Source organism: Podarcis vaucheri (assembly GCF_965113315.1).
Source record: "Podarcis vaucheri genome assembly, chromosome: 4".
NCBI classification, from domain to species: domain Eukaryota; kingdom Metazoa; phylum Chordata; class Lepidosauria; order Squamata; family Lacertidae; genus Podarcis; species Podarcis vaucheri.
In genome coordinates this window covers 75,439,372-75,459,676 of record NC_138762.1, presented here as the reverse complement: position 1 = coordinate 75,459,676, position 20,305 = coordinate 75,439,372, and the positions used below count along the sequence as shown (strand labels likewise).

General features: G+C 43.0%; 1 protein-coding gene and 2 long non-coding RNA genes across 6 annotated transcripts in view; 1 reads left to right on the top strand and 2 right to left on the bottom strand.

Annotated features, from left to right (window-relative positions):
* Nucleotides 1-3,013, bottom strand: part of LOC309530931 — a 12,954-nt gene extending 9,941 nt beyond the window's left edge. For both annotated transcript variants that reach the window (XR_014218963.1, XR_014218964.1), the window contains exon 1: nt 2,708-3,013. This is a non-coding gene — a long non-coding RNA (uncharacterized lncRNA). The remainder of the gene's footprint in view (nt 1-2,707) is intronic.
* On the top strand, nt 2,182-20,305 carry NIPA2 (NIPA magnesium transporter 2). Of its 3 annotated transcripts, none has more exons than XM_082220133.1 (6): nt 2,182-2,441; nt 13,257-13,487; nt 15,918-15,974; nt 17,085-17,175; nt 18,423-18,583; nt 19,366-20,305. In XM_082220133.1, the coding sequence occupies exons 2-6, from the start codon at nt 13,349-13,351 to the stop codon at nt 19,998-20,000; spliced, it is 1,083 nt and encodes a 360-aa protein (XP_082076259.1). In that variant the 5' UTR covers nt 2,182-2,441; nt 13,257-13,348; the 3' UTR covers nt 20,001-20,305. The 3 variants fall into 3 exon arrangements, with proteins under 3 accessions (XP_082076259.1, XP_082076260.1, XP_082076258.1); XM_082220134.1 differs by lacking the exon at nt 2,182-2,441 and adding an exon at nt 3,402-3,533; XM_082220132.1 differs by lacking the exon at nt 2,182-2,441 and adding an exon at nt 9,031-9,107.
* On the bottom strand, nt 4,530-8,907 carry LOC309530924. Its single transcript, XR_014218954.1, has 2 exons — nt 7,696-8,907; nt 4,530-4,773 (listed from the first exon to the last, which is right to left on the bottom strand). It is a non-coding gene; the product is annotated as an uncharacterized lncRNA (long non-coding RNA).

The following is a 20,305-nucleotide window of genomic DNA, read 5'->3' as shown; positions in this document are numbered from 1 at the left end:
TGTACCATGGAGATATCCCATTGTGCCTATTTAGGTTGTCATAGTGATCTTGAATAAGGGACTGGACAAGTCATCATAAATCTTTTAAGGTAAAAGAAACTTAGGAATTAGATGTCGCACTGTTATGATTTCTACTTGCCATACAGAACTATCTCCCCATTATCTTTCCCAAGGCCCCCATGCACTGTTCTAGGGGTTCTTCTGACCCCCTAGAACCACTTGGGGGCATGACGGAAAAGAGGCAAAAGCCCATTGCACTACCCAGACTGGTTGTGAATCTGACCTTTAGAGTTTTGTAGTACTGTATGTTTCTTTTCAGATATATTAAACTACAGTGGTGCCTCGCAAGACGAAATTAATTCGTTCCGCAAGTTTTTTCTTCTTGCGAGTTTTTTGTCTTGTGAAGCACGGTTTCCCATAGGAATGCATTGAAAATCAATCACAGACAGCTTTCAGGGGAAGAAACCACAAAGAAACTAGTAAAAGAACTGTCTTTTTCAGAACCATTCAGTGAAGGCAAGAGAAGTGAGAGCACCACTGGTCCACCTCTCAGTGTTTCTTCAGCAGCAGCTCACAGCCAGGGAAGGACAGAGGTTGAGGGTCTACCGTTGCATTGCAGCCTAGAAGTAGCCAGACTAATATACCTAAATCGTTGGGACTCCCCTCCTCTTTCAATGTTTTTAAAATTGTATATTTAATTGAATCTCTTGCTTACTCTCCTATATAGAGTTGGGCCCCATTTTATTAAGTTTGTCTCATTTCTCCCCATGTGCCATTTTGGGGCCCTGGCATCCTACCATAGTTTTGAACCCTTAGGCCCCACAGGTCTCCCCACAAGCAATTGCTGAGGGGCAACCGGGCTTACATACACGTGTCCGTGTTGTGCTCTTCTCCTAGTTTTCCTTTTCACCCAAGATAGGATCTACAGTTTACATCCACTGACTAAACCTCTTTAATGAGGTCTGAAACCCTCCAGGCCAACTTTTCCCACTATCTTACCTTGTATCAGGTGTTTAAACTGCGGGCTCATATTTCTCAAATGAACTCTGCCCTTAAGCAATTAGATGCTGGCCAGACAAAAAGCAGTAGCCCCAGGAGACAGAATAAACAACTCACAGTGAGAAGGGCAAATAGCAAGCGGTAGTTCTTCCCTGTTTTATGGGTCCATGATAACCACAGAATTGTAGGGTTGGAAGGAGACTCCAGGGTCATCTACTGGTACTCTAACCCGTTTTGGTATGTTTTCTATAGATGGGAATTCCACTGGAAACACGCACACATTAGCCATCAGGTATTTAGCGGGTGGAGCTGTGGGTTAAACCAGAGCCTAGGGCTTGCTGATCAGAAGGTCGGCGGTTCGAATCTCTGCGATGGGGTGAGCTCCCGTTGCTTGGTCCCTGCTCCTGCCAACCTAGCATGTCAAAGTGCAAGTAGATAAATAGGTACCGCTCCGGTGGGAAGGTAAACGGCATTTCCATGCGCTGCTCTGGTTCGCCAGAAGCGGCATAGTCATGCTGGCCACATGACCCAGCTGTACGCCGGCTCCCTCAGCCAATAAAATGAGATGAGCGCCACAACCCCAGAGTCAGCCACAACTGGACCTAATGGTCAGGGGTACCTTTACCTTTATTTAGTGGCCAAGGGCACACCTATACATGAAATCCAGGACAAAGCGACTGCCAAGCCGCCCATTTGCTACACAGCGGCAGCCGGACCCTATATCAAGTACAGCCAGTTGGGTGTAAGTGGTCAGACTGGGAGATCAGGGTTCTAATCCCCACTCCACCCAGAAGCACACCTGGGTTTGACCTTGGGCCAGTCACTGCTGCTCAGCTGGCCTCACAGGGTTGCTGTGAAGATAAAACGGGAGTAGTGGGCCGGGGAAAACTGTGCACGCCACCTTGAAACTCCCTTGTTGGAAAATAAATGCAATATAAACAGATGCAACAGAAATGTAATAAACAAGGCCCCTGCTCCAAAATTCGCGCGCACTTCCCACGACTCCTGAGCAGATTTGCACTGCAAGCTTGGGCGTCTCCCTTACCCCATTTCTCACACACACCTCCCCGCAAGGAGGAATGGGGAAACTCTCACGTGACATCCCTCCCCACTCGAAAAACATATCCCCAGCTTCCGCCCGGCTCGTGGCTCCTCCCTTTCCGCCTGGCGTGCCAAGGGAGGGGAGCGAGGGCGCCGGCGGAGTTTCTCGCGTGGGTTTGCGCGGAGGGCGGGCGGCGGCGCGGAGCAGCCCAGCACCTGAGCGGGGCTTTCCCCATGGCGACGGCGCGCGCTTGGCAAGGGCGCTTGGCTTCCCCTCGGCCGCCTCCTCCTCCGCTGCTGCTGCCGCTGCTGCTTCTCCTCCTCTCCGACGCCGCTGCGCCGGCCGCGGCCCCTCTCCGGGCGGGCGGGATATGAGGAAGAAAGAGGCGCCGCCGTTGCAGGTAACCGGGCTTTGGGCCTCCGGCTTCTCTCCGTCTCCCCGCAGAGAAGCGGAGCCGGACCCCGCGCGACTCCGGCCCGCCTCCTGCCCCTCGCCAAGCGGCGCTTTGCTTTAGTTGCCCGGCGTCGCGCGGAGCGTGCAAAGCGGAGGGGATGGCCGTTGCAAGAAGGTTTGTGTGGCGCTTCCACAGAGCCAGCGATTGCACGGCACTCACACGCTCTCTCCTTGCCACAATATTGTTGTGACCGTTGCATGGTGCGCACTTACCCGGGAGTTGTTGCGCTTCGGTGGGATGTGATGTCAATTTAACTTTTACGCAGAGAGCAGGCCTGCTGGAATGAATGGAGCCGGGTTCATGTCAACGGGTTTACTCTTGAGTAAAAATAAAAGTGAGTGGCGCGTCACCCAGGGGAGCGACTTCCACTTAAATACGCACTTCGCGAGAGCAGGCTGAGGCGGTTGTGATTTGGAGATTTAGCAATCTGATTTATTTTTAAGAGCGCGGCTGAGGCAGGATGACGTGGGCGAAGGAGCTCCAGGAACTATAGCCATCCTTTCTTGGAAGCCTGTAGCTTCATATCTCTCTTACCTCATTTCATTACGATCATTAAAGGCATGTTGGTTAATTTCTAGGTTGCTTCCTGGTCTGCTGTTCTAGTTAAGTTGTGGTGCTTAAGGAGTGAGCCATGGGATGGATTTCTTCTCATAGTTTGAGTGATTGTATGTCAATATTGTGGGTCTAATATCCTTTTAGGGCATTAGTCTTCAGCCTTTTTAGCCATAAGACCCACCTTTAGCTCAAACAGACTTGGAGACTTGCCTCTATTTATTTTCCCAATGTGGAGACGGCATTGTAACCTGCTTTTGGGTGTATGGTGACTCAGTAGTGGGTCCAGGATCACCAGTTGAAGACCAGTGCCTTACCTTACACTGCTCAAGAAGTGAAGGTGATACGCCATCCTTTGCCAAAGCAAAATTCAAGAGTGAGTTGCAGGGTCTTCTCCACTGTGTTGTCCATAGGGGTGAATTCATTGCCCTCTGAAGCCTGCCTAGCTATCTCCTTCTGCTAGCTGGTGAAGACTTTGCTATTTCTGTAAGCCTTTACTGGCCATAAGAGAACTTTTAATATTATTTTTCTGCCTTGTGTGTTGCTTATTGCTAGTAGCTGTGCTGCTGCTTTTACAGTTGCCGTTATTGGTTATAGTTCTACTCTGTCTTTCAGTGAAAAGGCACAAGCTATTTCCTTCCTGCTTTATGTTTTATTGATTGCATGCTTAACCCTGGACTCTTTAACTTGTAGGTTCTGTGTTTTGCTGCTAGGTTGAATTGGTAGATTTCGGGGACTTAGTAAAAATCAAAAAACAAAACCCCCAAACAAAGTAGAAATCTGCTTATATCTGGTTTGAATTGGTTCTGTCAGACCCTGTCCAGAATGTGGTAATTGGGAGGTGAGTTGAGAACCACAGGAATTGATTTGTGGGGTTTCTGCTGTTGCTACAAAGCACTTGCTGGAAAAGATCTGGAGTTTGGGTATTACCAACCAGCTCAAGACACCTAGTTTGCATTTCTGAGATTAAATACCTAGGTGTAGTTGTTCTAGTACTGAGGTTTTTGCCAAGTGGATGAGGTAAAGCAAGTCTGGTGGATAATCCTAATGCACTTGATATAAACCTGTTTTGGGGGATTGGTACTCAATCTCCAGGTGCTGAACAGGGTTCTGTGGGGTTTCTTGGTCTCATCTTTGCTCCTAGAACAAAATATACCAAGTATCTTTTATATGTTACATATGTAGAGGTTCTACCCCTTAATGCTTGATCTCATGATGGTTTGACTCCATAATAATATAACAGAAAGAATATTATTATTATTAAGTGTTGACTTGTGGCTTTTTAAAATTACATACTACTTTGATATTTATTTTGCTTGTAAGATGTTTTGGATGGGCATTTGCCCAGAAAAGCAGCATAAAGTACTTTAACTAATAATAATTTTATTTATTTGCACATATTTAATCTGGATTTTCATTTTTAAAAATGGAAGGCAGAGTGTAGCATATAAGGATAAAATCATGTCAAGATCCACAAAAACGTAATTTAAAACATCAGTTTTGTTCAAGCAAAGTGATCGTACATATTAATAGTTTTGCAACCTTAAGGGTGGACTACTATAGAATACTGAATGAGGCTGACATTGAAGAAAGCTCCAATTGACATCAAAAAGTGAGCTGCAGTGTGGATGTGAGGAAGTGAGAATAATGTGCAGTCTGTTTCATGGCAATTATTCTGGCCGCCTGAGATCTTCCAGGCCCATGGTGCTTTCAAAGGCCCCACCACCTAGAGAAAAACTATATATTAGAGATTGTCCTCTGTATGTAAATTACTGATCAGTCCTGCTAGCTCAGCACGTTAAACACTTTGGACCTAAAGCAATATTCTGCCCTCATGGTGTTGTATGAGATACTAGAGGCTAGTAGCACTTTATTGTGCAGATTCTCAAAGCTGTAATGGTCCTAGGTTCCCTTTGTGATACGCCTTGTACAAGAGTGTCATGTGACATAGTCATGAAGGGCTTTCTATAATCTTGTAACATGTCCAGACAGAAGTTGCTTTGTTAGGATACAGTAAAAATGTATGCAGCTGAACTACAGTGGCTTTATAAATACGCTAAGCTAGCACTATATGTAGAAGTAATGAAAATTGGCCTCGTGTTGGGAATTGGATTGCTGACACGTCCAATGAGTTTTAATTTTGCCCAGCACCTGAAAGTTTGTGGCTGCATCTGAGTATCTAGGATTGAAAGCATTTAAACTATAATTAACATTATTACTTTTATGTTTGCTGTTGTAAAACTACTTAGCCAGCAGGAAGCATAGCTTTAATTTCTCAGCAGCTGCAACAGCCAGAATCTTAAAGCTGTCATCTGTTAACATCAGCACCTGAGAGGGGCTGGTGCTCAGTCTGTGGTCCCCATCTTGGAACTGAGCCTACAATATCTACTCTAATTTGTTTTGGTTATTTCTTCTCCAGCCCCCATTCTTTGTGTAATATATTGTTTGTTGGAAGACTTCTAGAGAACTCAAAATATTGCCACAATATTGTGATATTTTGATTGGTCCCAATTAAAAGTTTGTGCTCAACCATATACATGTGGATCACCTTTGTTTCCTTAGCTTTCAGAATTATTTCTTCCATAATTCGTTGAAAATGGAGCAGAGTGTTTTATTATAGAGCAGTGAAAAACTTTCAAGGGAAGTGCTACTGATAAGGGAGTTCAAAGTATCAGAGTTAAGGATATATTTGCCACGCGATTTGTATGATTCAGTTACCCATTTTTCTTTGCCATTTTAGAGTAGGTAGGCTAGCATCATAGGAACTTCTGAGTTTTACTGGTTGTAAATCATTCCTTAAGTCTAGTTAGGTACTCTAGAAAACAAATGCACTGTATTTTTCTTCAGTAGGCGATAGTTTGACAGCTTAGAATCAATTGTAGAATTGGAAGGACCAGTATTTGCTTAAAGCAAAGATAACCCTAAACAGCCTCGGCCCGGTATACCTGTAGGGGTGTCTCCACCCCCATCATTCAGCCCAGACACTGAGGTCCAGCTCCGAGGGCCTTCTGGCGGTTCCCTCACTGCGAGAAGTGAGGTTACAGGGAACCAGGCAGAGGGCCTTCTTGGTAGTGGCGCCTGCCCTGTGGAACGCCCTCCCATTAGAAGTCAAGGAAATAAACAACTATCTGACTTTTAGAAGACATCTGAAGGCAGCCCTCTTTAAGGAAGTTTTTAATGTCTGTTGTGTTATCACTTTTTTATTATCATTAATTCTGTTGGGAGCTGCCCAGAGTAGCAGGGGAAACCCAGCCGGATGAGTGGGATATAAATACTAAATTGTTGTTGTTGTTGTTGTTAACAACCCTTCAGGTGCTGCCAGACACCAACTGCCATCAGCTCAAGCCAAGAATGGCCAATAGTCAGTGATGATTTGCAGTTGTAGTCCAGCGACATCGGGAGAAGCATTGCCTTTTCACCCGTGGTTTAGGAGAATAAAAAATGAGAAACATGGTATATAACATTCTACTTCCAAGGTGGGGGAACCTTTGCCCATGGCCCCGATTAGGCCTGCCGGGCCATTTTGGCCAAGCACCACTCATTGCCCTATGTCTGATATTTTATATAATGTCAGGTGTGTGGCAGGTAAAAGTGGCGTTAGCAAAGGCGCTGAGCCTTTGCCCACATGGTTTGATTTCAAACTGCACAGGCAGAAATGAGTCACCTGATGTCGCCATGATGTCAAGGGAATGGCAGGTGGGTAACTCTGCCCACGTGTCAAACTTGACTTGCAGGGCTTAGGAAGATAAGGACCTGGGCCTGCCAAACAGATCCAGCTCCTCACCCTGTTGTACTTCATAGTGACTGAAAATGTTGTTCCAGTCCTTTCCTATCATGAAGCAGCCCCAGCTTTCAACAGGATATATTTTGTTGCAGCCTCACTGTCTCCCTACAGGTTAAGCAAAGGAATGGGGAGAGTTTGGAAGGCAGAAACGGGGGCCAGAGGCAACAGCAGAATTGGGGAGCTGCTATCTTGTGATACAGAATAGATAATCTGGGTGTTCCTGGGACACGTACCTTATTTTTCGCCCCATAGGACGCACTTCTTCCCCTCCAAAAATGAAGGGGAAATGTTTGTGCGTCCTATGGGGCGAATGCAGGCTTTCGCTGAAGCCTGGAGAGCGAGAGGCATCGGTGCACACCGACCCCTCTCCCTCTCCAGGCTTCAGGAAGCTATCCGCAAGCCTTGCAAGCCCGGTGAGAGGTCCCGCGGGCTCACAAGGCTTGCGGGCAGCAGCCTGCAGCCCCCGCAAGTGTCCGCAAGCCTTGCGCGCCCGGCAGGAGGTCCCACCGGGTGCGCGAGGCTTGGGGTGGCAGCTTGTTGCCCGAAGCACGGGGGGCCCTCCGGAGGGCTCCCCGTGCTTCGGGCGAGTGTCCGCAAGCCTTGCGCGCCCGGCAGGAGGTCCCGCCGGGTGCGCGAGGCTTGGGGCGGCAGCCTGTCGCCCGAAGCACGGGGAGCCCTCCGGAGGGTGCCCCGTGCTTTGGGCAGGTGAGCGCAAGGCTTTGGACGGTAGCCAGGGCGGGGGGGGATATTTTTTATTATTATTCATTTCCCCCCCAAAAAACGAGGTGCGTCCTATGGGCCGGTGCGCCCTATAGGACGAAAAATACGGTAAGCATTAATGAGGAGGATTCCTCAAATCCCTACCCCCAGGTGGCTGTCTGTGTATCGCTTTGTGCTTCTCCAGAATAATGCAGACATCTTTAGGAGAAGTGAGATGAACCAGGCATGCAAAGTACACTAGATTACTGTTAGCATACTAACATTCTCTCTTTTATGATGCATGCTCAGTGAGAACATTTAGAGGTCTAGAATTCTTAACATTACCTTCATAGGAATTTTTCGCAGTAAAGTTGGTTACTTGCTTTTGTATTGGGAACATTTACAAATTCAGATCAGCATGAATAATGTAGGAATTCACAGTGAATGCTGCGGCGGATAAGGATATAAATTCAACAGGCGAAGATAATTTTGGAAGCCTGGTTTGCGGGGGGAAATACTTTCTAGTTTTTGCTTGAAAGCGGTGATAGTTAGAGATCTTATTTTATGGTAAAAAAAACAGGCTGTTTTAAAAATCTGTTTATGTGATCTGCTAGAATGCAGGTGTTTAACACAAAACAATACCGATTTGGGCTAGAAATGTATGGCTAGTGTTGTTGCTTGCTGAATTCAGTTATTCCTAGATATCTCTCTTGAAACTTCTTACAAATATAAATTGTAATACCTCAACAAAAGTCTCATTTAATAGTGCTTATGAACTTGGGGGTCTCTGGTTAGCTCAGATTCTAGTTACGTCAGAAGAGTATCAAACCATGGTTTTATGATCCTAGTTTGCTCAATACAGTGGTACCTCTGGTTACGAACTTTATTCGTTCCGGAGGTCCGTTCTTAACCTGAAACCGTTCTTAACCTGAGGTATCACTTTAGCTAATGGGGCCTCCCACTGCCGCCGCCACACAATTTATGTTCTCATCCTTACGTAAAGTTCTTAACCCGAGGTACTACTTCTGGGTTAGTGGAGTCTGTAACCAGAAGTGTTTGTAACCCGAGGTAACAGTGTAACTGGAGTTTTTAAACTACATGCAGGGTTCAGATATAACAGGGAATTCTGGTTCATTTTGCATTGAAGATGGAAGCTTTTCAATCTCATCTTGCATGTGAAAGAGCAGTGGGTTGGTTAAGGCTTGTTGTGGCTACTGCAGGTAATTTTAAACTTTGGTTTGATGTCACAGAGCTGAACTGGCCTTTTTGTGCTGAAATTAAACAGCAAACATAGTTCAGGATATTTGACTGTAGGAAAACCCCCTGAAAATAACTAATACCTATTAGTCTTTGAACCCCACTGTAGAGGAGGGAAACACACTTTCTGTAAAGAGCTTTAAAAGAAAAACAACCCCCTTCACAGATCCCCACAATCTGTAAACAAATTAGGGGAGCGCAATACAAAGTTACTGTCTGGCACAGTGCGGATTGACATTCTTTCTTTTTCAGTGTAGCCTATTTGCTTAGTGAAATGGAAGACAAATGGCTTAAAGAAATGTCTGTAAAATGTCACAAAGGTAAGGGTGTATTTTGTAAAGATTGCACAGAAAGCAGTTAAGATAACATTTGTGTAATGTAGAACTGCAACCTGTTTTTGGAGGGATCTATATGTGCAAGACTGAACCTGAAAGCTTGGGTGTGTTTTAAAAGTGATGTGGGAAGACTTGAACAATGGCATTTCAAAATAAGTAATGGTGGTTCTATCTTTAGGAAGTGAATTTTACTTTCTTTTGAAAGAATAAGGCACAGTTGCTAGCCTGAACAAAACCTTGTCCTTCATGGGACAGAAAATGAGGAAATAAGTCACAAGTTTTCTTTTTAATTTGGAATACATAGGCTGAAATCCTAACCCTACTTACCTGGGAATAAACCCCATTAAATTCAGTTGGACTTTTGCAGACACTATTAGGTATAGAATGGCAGGGCTCGGGGAGCGAATTCTTTTCAATACAAAATAACACAGTTGTTTTGAGACGTCTGTATTTAGCTGAAGAATAAATACTGGCATTTGGGGCCATTTGTAACAACGGTTTAATCTCGGTATATGGAATAAGTGCACTTCTCTACAGAACTAAGAGTTATGCAAGTATAGGCGAAGAAAAGCCCTGGTGTCTTAAAACATAAACTCAAAAAGAGAAGTTGTTTTCTTCAAAGAGGTTATCCACTAAAGTTTAAAAGGAAGGTAGTTATAATAAGGAGACTCTTGAGAGTCCCATGGACTGCAAGAAGATCAAACCTCTCCATTCTGAAGGAAATCAGCCCTGAGTGCTCACTGGAAGGACAGATCCTGAAGCTGAGGCTCCAATACATTGGCCACCTCATGAGAAGAGAAGACTCCCTGGAAAAGACCCTGATGTTGGGAAAGACTGAGGGCACAAGGAGAAGGAGACGACAGAGGACGAGATGGTTGGACAGTGTTCTCGAAGCTACCAGCATGAGTTTGACCAAACTGTGGGAGGCAGTGGAAGACAGGAGTGCCTGGCGTGCTCTGGTCCATGGGGTCACGAAGAGTTGGACACGACTAAACAACAACAACAACGTTTTAATAAGAAGATAAATGTTTCTGAACAGTACAGCTGATTAATACAACACAGTGCATGTTTCTTTCAGTCAGAGATTTTCTTCCTGTGTCAGATGTGGTGAAGGTGAAATCTTGTTCACCTTCATTATTATTTATCTTTAAGTCATGTGGCTGAAGCAGGCACTCCCAAACTCGGCCCTCCAGATGTTTTGGGACTATACATGTCCTCTTTGGAGTTGATTCTTGCCACGCCTGGCATTTGTAAATGAGGTTCCAGAATGAATTTGTTTGAAGCTGCAAGATTGTTTAATCTTGTACTTTGAAGGAAAGCTTACCAGTGTATTAGTGCAATTATTCACAGCATACAAATAATTCTAAGTGTAAATCTTCCAGGGTGTTGCAAAATTTAATCCTCAGGATTTCCTAGGCAGGATTTGTAGTTATGGAGTCACTGCCAATTTAGAAGTTGTACATCGGGAAATGTCATAATTGAATAAAGAGTGTATTATTATGTATAGGTTGCATATATTGTAGAGAAAACGATTGTAGGCCCTACATATTTAATACAAAACCCAGAAGGGAACCTGAAATAAAAAAGCAGTAAATCTACTATTATAGCTTTCACATCGCATAAAAATGATGTTACAATCACTGTAACATTGTATGTTTGACATCTTGTGTATTTTAAAGTATGGCTGTGATTTTTTCTTGGTTTATTTTTCGTTAACCTCTTTGAGGTTTGTTTGTTTTTGCAATCGTGCAGTGTTTGAATTTTACTAAATAAATAAATAAATGCTGTAAGTTGCGTGGCTGGGGTTCTGCGCCATACATTCATGGGGTGTGTCACCTGGAGAACACAGACCCACAAACCTATGTTTGGAAAGTGTCGTCGTTCAAGCTCACCAGCCTGAACTGTGTGCATCGTATCATGTTAGGGCACTGAACATAATATTTTTGTGATAAAATGAAGATGGGAGGTACCTAATATATCCTGTCCCCAGGAGAATCTACAGTGGTGCCCCGCAAGACGAATGCCTCGCAAGACGAAAAACTCGCTAGACGAAAGGGTTTGTCGGTTTTGCGTTGCTTCGCTAGACAAATTTCCCTATGGGCCTGCTTCGCAAGGCGAAAACGTCTTGCGCTTTTTTCTTAAAGCCGCTTGAAGAGGCGCAGTTGCGACGGACCGTGCTTCGCAAGACGAAAAATATCGCAAGACGAAAAGACTCGCGGAACAAATTCTTTTCGTCTTGCGAGGCACCACTGTAGTAAGATCATTGAGCAGAAATGGAACCTTGAATCTGGCAAACATATGCCCCAAATGTTTGACCAGATAAGTAAGTTAGTGACCCTAAACTAGGGATCTGTGATGTGGAGTTGCTAATGAGGTGTATAAGGTATTGCATAGTTTAACTCAGTGTTATTAGCGCGCTCTCTCTCTCTGAATGATACTTACTGTACCATAGCCAACGGAAAAGCTGTTGCATACTGAGGTTCAGCTTCAGATAGCTCTATCAGTGACACTGTGAATTTCAGAGACTAAACCAGTTGACTTCTCCTGCTGGAAATCAGACTCTTTTGTAACAACCAAATGTGTTTGTCAGGCAAGAGACTGTCTCTTTCTTGTAAGGTTCTTTCAATTTTCCCCAAACAAGTTATTTTCTCCACTAATTTGAAAAAAAGACAGCAGCTGCCTGTTCCCTGTTTCATGTACCTACTTGTCTGATATATTTTTCCCCCAAGCTGGAAATAAATGACTTCTGTTTCTCCATATCTCACATTGTGCATTACATCTTTTGCATAACGAGGTGGGATTGTGGCTTCTGACAAGGAGTTTGATCATTTGTGTTACAGAAAAGTTTTCCTTTTGGCTGAGTCCAGTATCAAAGGACATTCAAAAGGGGAAAAGATTCCTTTACTTTCACATAGAGCTAGGCCTACTGCTGCATGTACTGTCATTTTACTGCCTACTTCCTTTTTGTAGCTTTATTTTCATAGTCTATATGTACCTCGTTCTGCCCGGACACTGAGGTCCAGCGCCAAGGGCCTTCTAGCGGTTCCCTCGCTACAAGAAGCCAAGTTACAGGGAACCAAGCAGAGGGCCTTCTCGATAGTGGCACCCACCCTGTGGAATTCCCTCCCATCAGATGTCAAAGAGAAAAATAACTACCAAACTTTTAGAAGACATCTGAAGGCAGCCCTGTTTAGGGAAGCTTTTAATGTTTAACAGGTTATTGTATTTTAGTGTTTTGTTGGAAGCTGCCCAGAGTGGCTGGGGAAACCCAGCCAGATGGGCGGGGTATAAAAAGTAAATTATTATTATTATTATTATTATTATTATTATTATTATTATTATCCCTGTACATCTAATGTGTGCATGGTGGCTGATTTGCTTCCTCTTCCCTTGCTATGCACCAGCAGCACACAGCCATTGCAGGATTATAATCACAATTTATTATTATTAAACCCTGACCTGCCCGTCAGCTGAAGTCACCAGTGATATCGGCTGATGGGAATGGTTTTGAGAGAAATGGCTTTACGGGCCAAACTGGGACTCCGTGGTGTGTCAGAGGTTCCCCATTCCTGCTATACTGCAAGTATAGTATAAGATTCAATATAAGGATTTTGTTTTCTTGTACGGAACGGTTAATTTTGGATATGCCGATCTATGTCATTGTAAATATGCAGTGTGATCCTATGCATGTTTAACCAGAAGTAAGTTTCTGTGTTCAGTGGTACCTACTCACAGGAAAATGTGCCTATGATTGCTCCTTAGTTTAACAGCTTTCCCCCCTTAAGGTCTGTTGTTTTTTTCACTGTCATCCTTGTAATGCTTCTAAGTTTATCCCGTGTACCCTGTACCTGCATTTTAGTTTCAAAGAAGTGGAGCTGCCCCTTCCTGGTGGCGTGCATTTTCTTTCTTTCTTATGAAGTAGACAGGTGCATTGAAGACCCAGCAGTTATTCAGAGCACATGTTCGTATGAAGACCGTTTGCCCTCAGGAGAGTTGGGAGGACAGTTGGATGTCCCAGAGGGATGGGTGTATGGGTGTCCCCTTCCACTGAAGCAAATTCAGAAACTTGGGGTGGGCACAAAAGATCTGTCTCTCTTGCTGACCCTTCTTGTAATGATTTTTTATTTTTTTTAGGTTTCAATTTGTCATCGCCTTGCCTCCAGTACCAGCAACAGCTGTGCTCCTTGATCAATGTGACGGTCTGGAATGCTTCAGCAACTGACGAAATGATTGAGGGTAGCGGAAGATATGATTTTTACATTGGTCTGGTATTGGCAATGAGCTCCAGCCTTTTCATTGGTGGGAGTTTCATCCTGAAGAAGAAAGGTCTCCTTCGATTGGCTAGGAAGGGCTCCATGAGAGCAGGTAAAAGTTTGCTTGGACGGGGGAGAAATGTTTAAGGGAAAACAGGAACTTTGAGCCCAGATCTTGGCTGTAACTTGAAGCATATACAAAATCTTTCATATGAAGTTTTCTATAATTGTATGCAGAATTTAGCATATGGGACAGAATTCTGAGAATCCCGACTACATTTTTTATTTAATTAAAAAGAGCCAGTTTGTGCCCTTTTGGTTTTAAAAGAGTTGAAAATGTGAAAAATGGGGGCAGCTTGACATGATGCAAGAAAGGAGATCTGTTTCTCCACCGCTGAGAACCATGTGGCAGTTGTGTAAATCCGAGAGCTGTGATTGGGTCAGTATGAACCATAGAATTCTAGAGTTGGAAGGGACCCCCAAGAGTCATCTAATCCAACCCCCCTGCAGTGCAGGAATCTCAGCTAGACCATACATATGGACTGAAATGTTACTCCTTATAGTGTTCACAATGGAAGCATGTGGTAGACAAGCTGGGATATAACTCTTCAGCACTATTTACAGTGTTCAAGGAGTGAAGTAACACCACCCCCTTGGTTCTCCAGTCGCGTTTCACTAACCATAGCATGTCTATGCCCAACCCCTATATTTTGACGTAATTCTAAAAACCGAAACCCCTTCCTCACAAGGATACCTCAAACTCAGGGTATCTGAAAACACACATGTATTTTGTTCTTATTTATGCAAATATTTTATAGTATAGATTTGGGGTTTCCTTGAGGCAAAACTTTTTCTGCTTGGTGTTTAAAAGCGTCTCATGAATTTTGTAGTGTAATACAGTGGTACCTCGGGTTAAGTACTTAATTTGTTCCGGAGGTCCGTTCCTAACCTGAAACTGTTCTTAACCTGAAGCAACACTTTATCTAATGGGGCCTCCTGCTGCTGCCGTGCCTCTGGAACATGATTTCTGTTCTCATTCTGAAGCAAAGTTCTTAACCCGAGATACTATTTCTGGGTTAGCGGAATCTGTAACCTGAAGCGTATGTAACCCGAGGTACCACTGTAATCCCTCCGACTAAACGGTCTTCCTATTTGAGTACGCTGAATCACTGTATTTTCACATTACAGAGTTAATAAATTGGGTTAACTTCAGCTGTTTTTAAAGACTTTAACTATTTTGAAACATGCATATTTAAAACAGTTTGCATACTATCAATGCTAGCATGCGTACATTTTGGCAGGATGGTTGAACTTTTCATGATGCAAATTGGTACCTACTCTGCTTACGTGGCAGCAAAAGCTCCTGCCTGAAACACACAGATTTGTACTGCTCTGGGATCTCTGTGGAATTTTATAGTTCTATAGCTTTGTTTTGTCAAACAAAACGTAACAAATCTTTGAAAAACGTATGGCTCCTTAAATTCCCTGAGAGGTGGGGATGCAACAATGGTTTGTGAGGTTTCAGGGTCAAGGAAAATGGCGGCCCAAAGTTCATTAAATGAGAAGAGGCTTCTATGCAAACTGCATACCTAATGTTTTCTGAATATTTTTCGCTTATGCCAGTTGAAAATAGGATTAAAATAAAAGTGGAAATCGACGTTGTTGAGTAGATAAGGTTGGTTTTATTTTCTGACCTTGGAGAGACCTGGTTTTTATCCAAAGGACAAAGCAGCTAGTTCTGCCCGTCCAAAAATTCTTTGTGCTTACGATAGACTTCAGCATTGCAATGTCGAAATGAAGGGACCCTTTTTTTTTAGGGAAGTAACTTTGAAAATATTTATATAATTAAAGCATAGTAATGAATTCGTATGTTCAGTTCTCTCTTTTTTCTCTGGGCCGATACGCAGATTTGCATTTTAAAAACAATCTTTTGGAATGTAACAAAACGCAAGGAATATAAAGTTACACAAAGCCAATGCTAAGGAAATTACCCCTATTTTAGTAATTTCCTGTGTTGCAGGGGGTTGGACTAGATGATCCTCAGGGTCCCTTCCAACTCTATAATTCTCTGATTCTGGGAACATATGTCCATGCATAATGCAAATATATCTGATCTGAAACTATGTCAGGTAACCCTAGCTTTGTGTACCGTATTTTCACACACAGAAGAGTCAGGGCTTTATTGCACAGAAGCTCCTTCATTTCACTGTAGGAGTGTTCTGCTTGGAAGACAGACATTCTTGAGCTGCATTGCATCAGTGCATGCATGTAATCTGAAATATTGTAAAACTTTTTCTAGCATCCTGAGGGCTGCCTTGTAAATCAAGTAAAAGATGGTAGCAACAGTAATATCCAAATATTGGACCCAAGAGTTTTCCAGCACCGTGGATTGGGCAAAGCAACATTATTCCAGAACTATTTTTTAAAAGTATTTCAGTCATTGTAATAAAAAGCTTTTGGACCATTAAAAACCTAAAATATAATAGCAGCATCTATTGTGTATTATCACAGTAACTTTCCCCCCCTTTTCTTAAAAAACTAGGACAAGGTGGCCATGCATACCTTAAAGAGTGGCTCTGGTGGGCTGGACTCTTGTCAAGTAAGTTAAGCTAACATACTTTTTTTTAGCCCTCTTTGGTTATCCGTGAATCCAGACAAGACTGCATTGAGAGTTGGCACTGTCTGGGGGCTTAGAAGGGTCCATCTCTGACCTCGTGTGACGTTGAGAAACTTGACACTTCAGGGCCAGTCACTCTCACTTCCTCTTTGCTGTAGATGTGGCTTACCTGGTGGCACTGGGAGAGAGGTCTCTCCTTATGGGATCAGACAACCTACAGCAGTTCCGCAGGAGGCAGCTGCAGATCTCCTCCTCACCCCCAAGATGCAATGTCTGATGCTTAGCAGTGCACACCTTTTGAGTGCTGGCTGGGCTCACATAATAATCCCCTGCCATCAGATAAAACATGGCCGCGGGGAGGAGGGAGTAAGACAAGTGATTGGCGGCGGTGGCAGCAACCAACGGTCGTGTTACATGGGGGCTCTGGCAGCACACCAGGTGAGGAACAGCTCAGCAACACCTGGCAAGGGCTCAATGGGGGCATGTGGCAATATCTCTGAACCCCCAAAAGGAAGAAGAGAATAATCTTAAGCGTGGAATGTCAGTAAAGGAACATAGAAAAGTAGTGCAGGTATTGTGAAAGAATTTGAAGACCAGGTAGGGAAGTAACACAGGGCCCTAGGACAGAATGGGGCTGAATTCTGGAGAGGAAATGGGAAGATGTGGCTTTGGAGGCAGCAAACAGTATGTTGTGACACAAACACCCATTCATTTGTGCTGCTGAGCATTTAATTTCATTTCGACACTGGGGAGAACGATCAGTTCCAATTTCTGCTAGCTTCCAATTCAGTATAATCCAGATCACTTTCCGACTCTACAAGGGGGAATTGAGAAAATGCCCCTCGTATTGTAAACCATAGATTTTTTTACCCCAAGTAGTGGAGCGTTGTAATGAGATCTGGAAAGGTGACCCCAAACTGAAAGGCATTCTTTTGTTAAAGATGTTGGCTTTGAATTTTCCTGTTTAGGGATTTCCTTGTTGATAAAAGCTGCTTTTTATGCATTTTGGTTTTCATCTGCAGGGGTAGGTGGTCAGCTTGAGTTTTCGAAAGCTTATCTGAAACTTGTCCCCTTTTGTATTTTAATTTGTAGTGGGAACTGGCGAAGTTGCGAACTTTGCTGCCTATGCATTTGCACCAGCTACGTTGGTGACTCCCTTAGGAGCTCTAAGTGTTCTTGTAAGGTAAGGAATATGGCATTTTCAGAGGCAGTGTGGTTGCATTTGCTAGTAAGTGCATACTTATGTGTGAGTACACAAAAACTTGTTGAAATCTGTTAGCCTCTTATTCCAATTTCTCCTGAACTCCCCCACCCCAGTTGCCTTAATTTTATATACTTAAGATTTTTTAAAATCTCCATTATCTTCCTGATTGCCACTTCTCTGACTTTAAACATACTCCTAGATACAGGTGGGTAGCTGTGTTGGTCTGCCGTAGTCAAAACAAAAAAATAATAATAATTCTTTCCAGTAGCACCTTAGAGACCAACTAAGTTTGCTATTGGTATGAGCTTTTGTGTGCATGCACACTTCTTCAGATACCTATCTGAAGAAGTGTGCATGCACATGAAAGCTCATACCAATAACAAACTTAGTTGGTCTCTAAGGTGCTACTGGAAGGATTTTTTTTATTTTAAACATATTCGTTGGTTTGAAACCCTTACAGGCTGGTTTATATAATTCATTTATCACCAGCCTTTACCATTTTTTATGCTGTGTTTTTATTTTATCTTTAGTCTTGACTTGCATTTAATGCCCTATTAATGGAGGCAGCAAAATCTCTTTGCATGTTTACTCAAAAAGTTGCCCAACTTTATTCAATGAGGCCTACACCCAGGTAAGCATGCATATGATTGCAGCCTAAAACAGTCACTTGTTTTCTGAATAAGATCACATCCCAGAGTAATTGAAGCTAATAAAGAATCCATCTGTATGTCTATGGCTAGGATTATTTGCCCAGTGTGCAATACTTTCAGTTTAACATTAGATTTGCCATTTTATCAGTTTGGTGTTTTTCATTGTTTTGAATTATTTGGTCTCATTTGCAGCCGCAATCATCACACTGCCACCCCATGAATAAATTGTATACAGTTTATGGGTGGTTTTTGGATAGAAATTTAATAAACTATATTGATTGAGTTGTTTTAATCATATCAACTTAAATCAAGGTCCTGTTAGACACTGTTCGGTATTTTGTATTGACTGTAACCAGTTGCTGTGTTTCTCGTTTTGGAGCTAAACTGTATCATTGTAGCTTTAAAACATTAAAAAGTCAAACATATTAGCTGTCGAGAAACAGATTGCAAAGACTGTGTGTGTATCTTGCTCTTTAACCTTGTCAGAATCCCCAAGACGGTTTTTATTATTAAAAATAATAATAATGGAGCAATTCAAATTTACAACAAGGATTTATATATATTTTTTTGTTTCAGTGCCATTCTCTCATCGTACTTTTTAAATGAAAAGCTCAATCTGCATGGAAAAGTTGGGTGTTTGTTAAGTGTACTGGGTACAACCGTGATGGTAATTCATGCACCCCAAGAAGAGGCAGTGGAAACTTTGAATGAAATATCCCACAAGCTGGGTGATCCAGGTGAGAGAGCCCTGCACTCTGTTTGGTAAAGCAAGGAGCAGTAGAGAAATGCACAGTTCATAGGAATACAGTCGTATCTTGGAAGTCGACCGGAATCCGTTCCGGAAGTCCATTCGACTTCCAAAGCATTTGAAAACCAAATTGTGGCTTCTGATTGGCTGCAGGAAGTTCCTGCAGCCAATCAGAAGCCGTGGAAGCCCTGCCGGATGTCGGGTTCCAAAATAATGCTTGCAAACTGGAACAATCACTTCTGGGTTTGCGATGTGCAAGAGCCAAAACCTCTGAGTTCCAGGGTACGACTGTATTGTGTGACTTTGAACAAGGTGTCTGAAAACCTAGATTTAGGTATGCACCCCCAACTGTTCAAAAGAACCATAGAAGCTTTTAAGAGAAGTTTGTGTTTTACAACACAGTACAGCCATGTGCTTTGTGCTTCCCCTGCCACAGCTAGCTGCAATGTTTTTAACAGTAATTCAATACTGTTTGCTTGAACTAAAGACCTAACTGGTTTACAAAAGGCAATCTAAAATACTCATCAAATACCAATGAGAAATTAACATTAAAAACACGTTGCTAAAAAAAAAAAACTTCAAATATAAAACCAGCAATTTAAAAACAGTTCTGCCTCCTAAAATCACATGTTAGAATTTCATTCTCTGGCATTAATACTGCAAAATTAGGAAGTCCCCCCCCCCTTTACTGAGCAGCAGACTCCCCCCCCCCCAAATCATAGAGTAAAAAAACACGAATTTTGGCTGATGTGATTTCTCTTTATGTTGCAGGTTTTGTGGTCTTTGCCACATTTGTTGTCATTGTGTCCTTAATAATGATCTTTGTGGTGGGACCACGGCATGGACAAACCAACATTCTTGTGTACATAACAATATGCTCAGTCATTGGAGCTCTGTCTGTTTCCTGTGTAAAAGGCTTGGGCATCGCTATAAAGGAACTTTTTGCTGGGAAGCCCGTGTTGACGCATCCTTTATCCTGGATTCTGCTGCTAAGTCTTATTGTCTGCGTCAGCACGCAGATCAACTATTTAAATCGAGCCCTGGATATATTCAACACTTCCCTCGTGACACCAATCTATTATGTATTCTTCACAACATCTGTTTTAACTTGCTCCGCTATCCTCTTCAAAGAGTGGCAACACATGGCAGCTGACGACGTTATTGGCACTCTTAGCGGCTTTCTCACTATAATAGTGGGGATATTTCTATTGCATGCCTTTAAGGATGTCAACTTCACCCTAGCAAACTTGCCCGTGTCTTTACGTAAAGATGACAGAGGAATAAACGGCTCTTTGCCAAACACATACGAACGCTTTAACGACGAAGAAAGTGGAAGCCGTGTAGGTGATCTGCAGTCCACAGAGGGAATGGCCTCTAGGAGAAACGGAAACCTGGGAGCATCTTAAGAAGAGAGCAATTCTGTAACTGTGCTTTGTTGTGGAATGTCATTTTTTAAGTGCTTGTCAGAAACAATGTATTTAAACCGTATGTATAGACAATCGTTTGTTTTTAGGTTTGACTAGCTTGGACCAAGAACAGTGGTGGATTTTTATTTGCCTTACTTTTCATTTTAAAAAAATAATAATACTAAAGGACTTCAAAAACATGTTTCGCTAAATTACCTGTGAACATGTAAAATACTAATTTTTTTGTTTAGGACTTATTGCACTAATGACAATTTTAACAAATAAAATGCTTTATTTCTGCATGA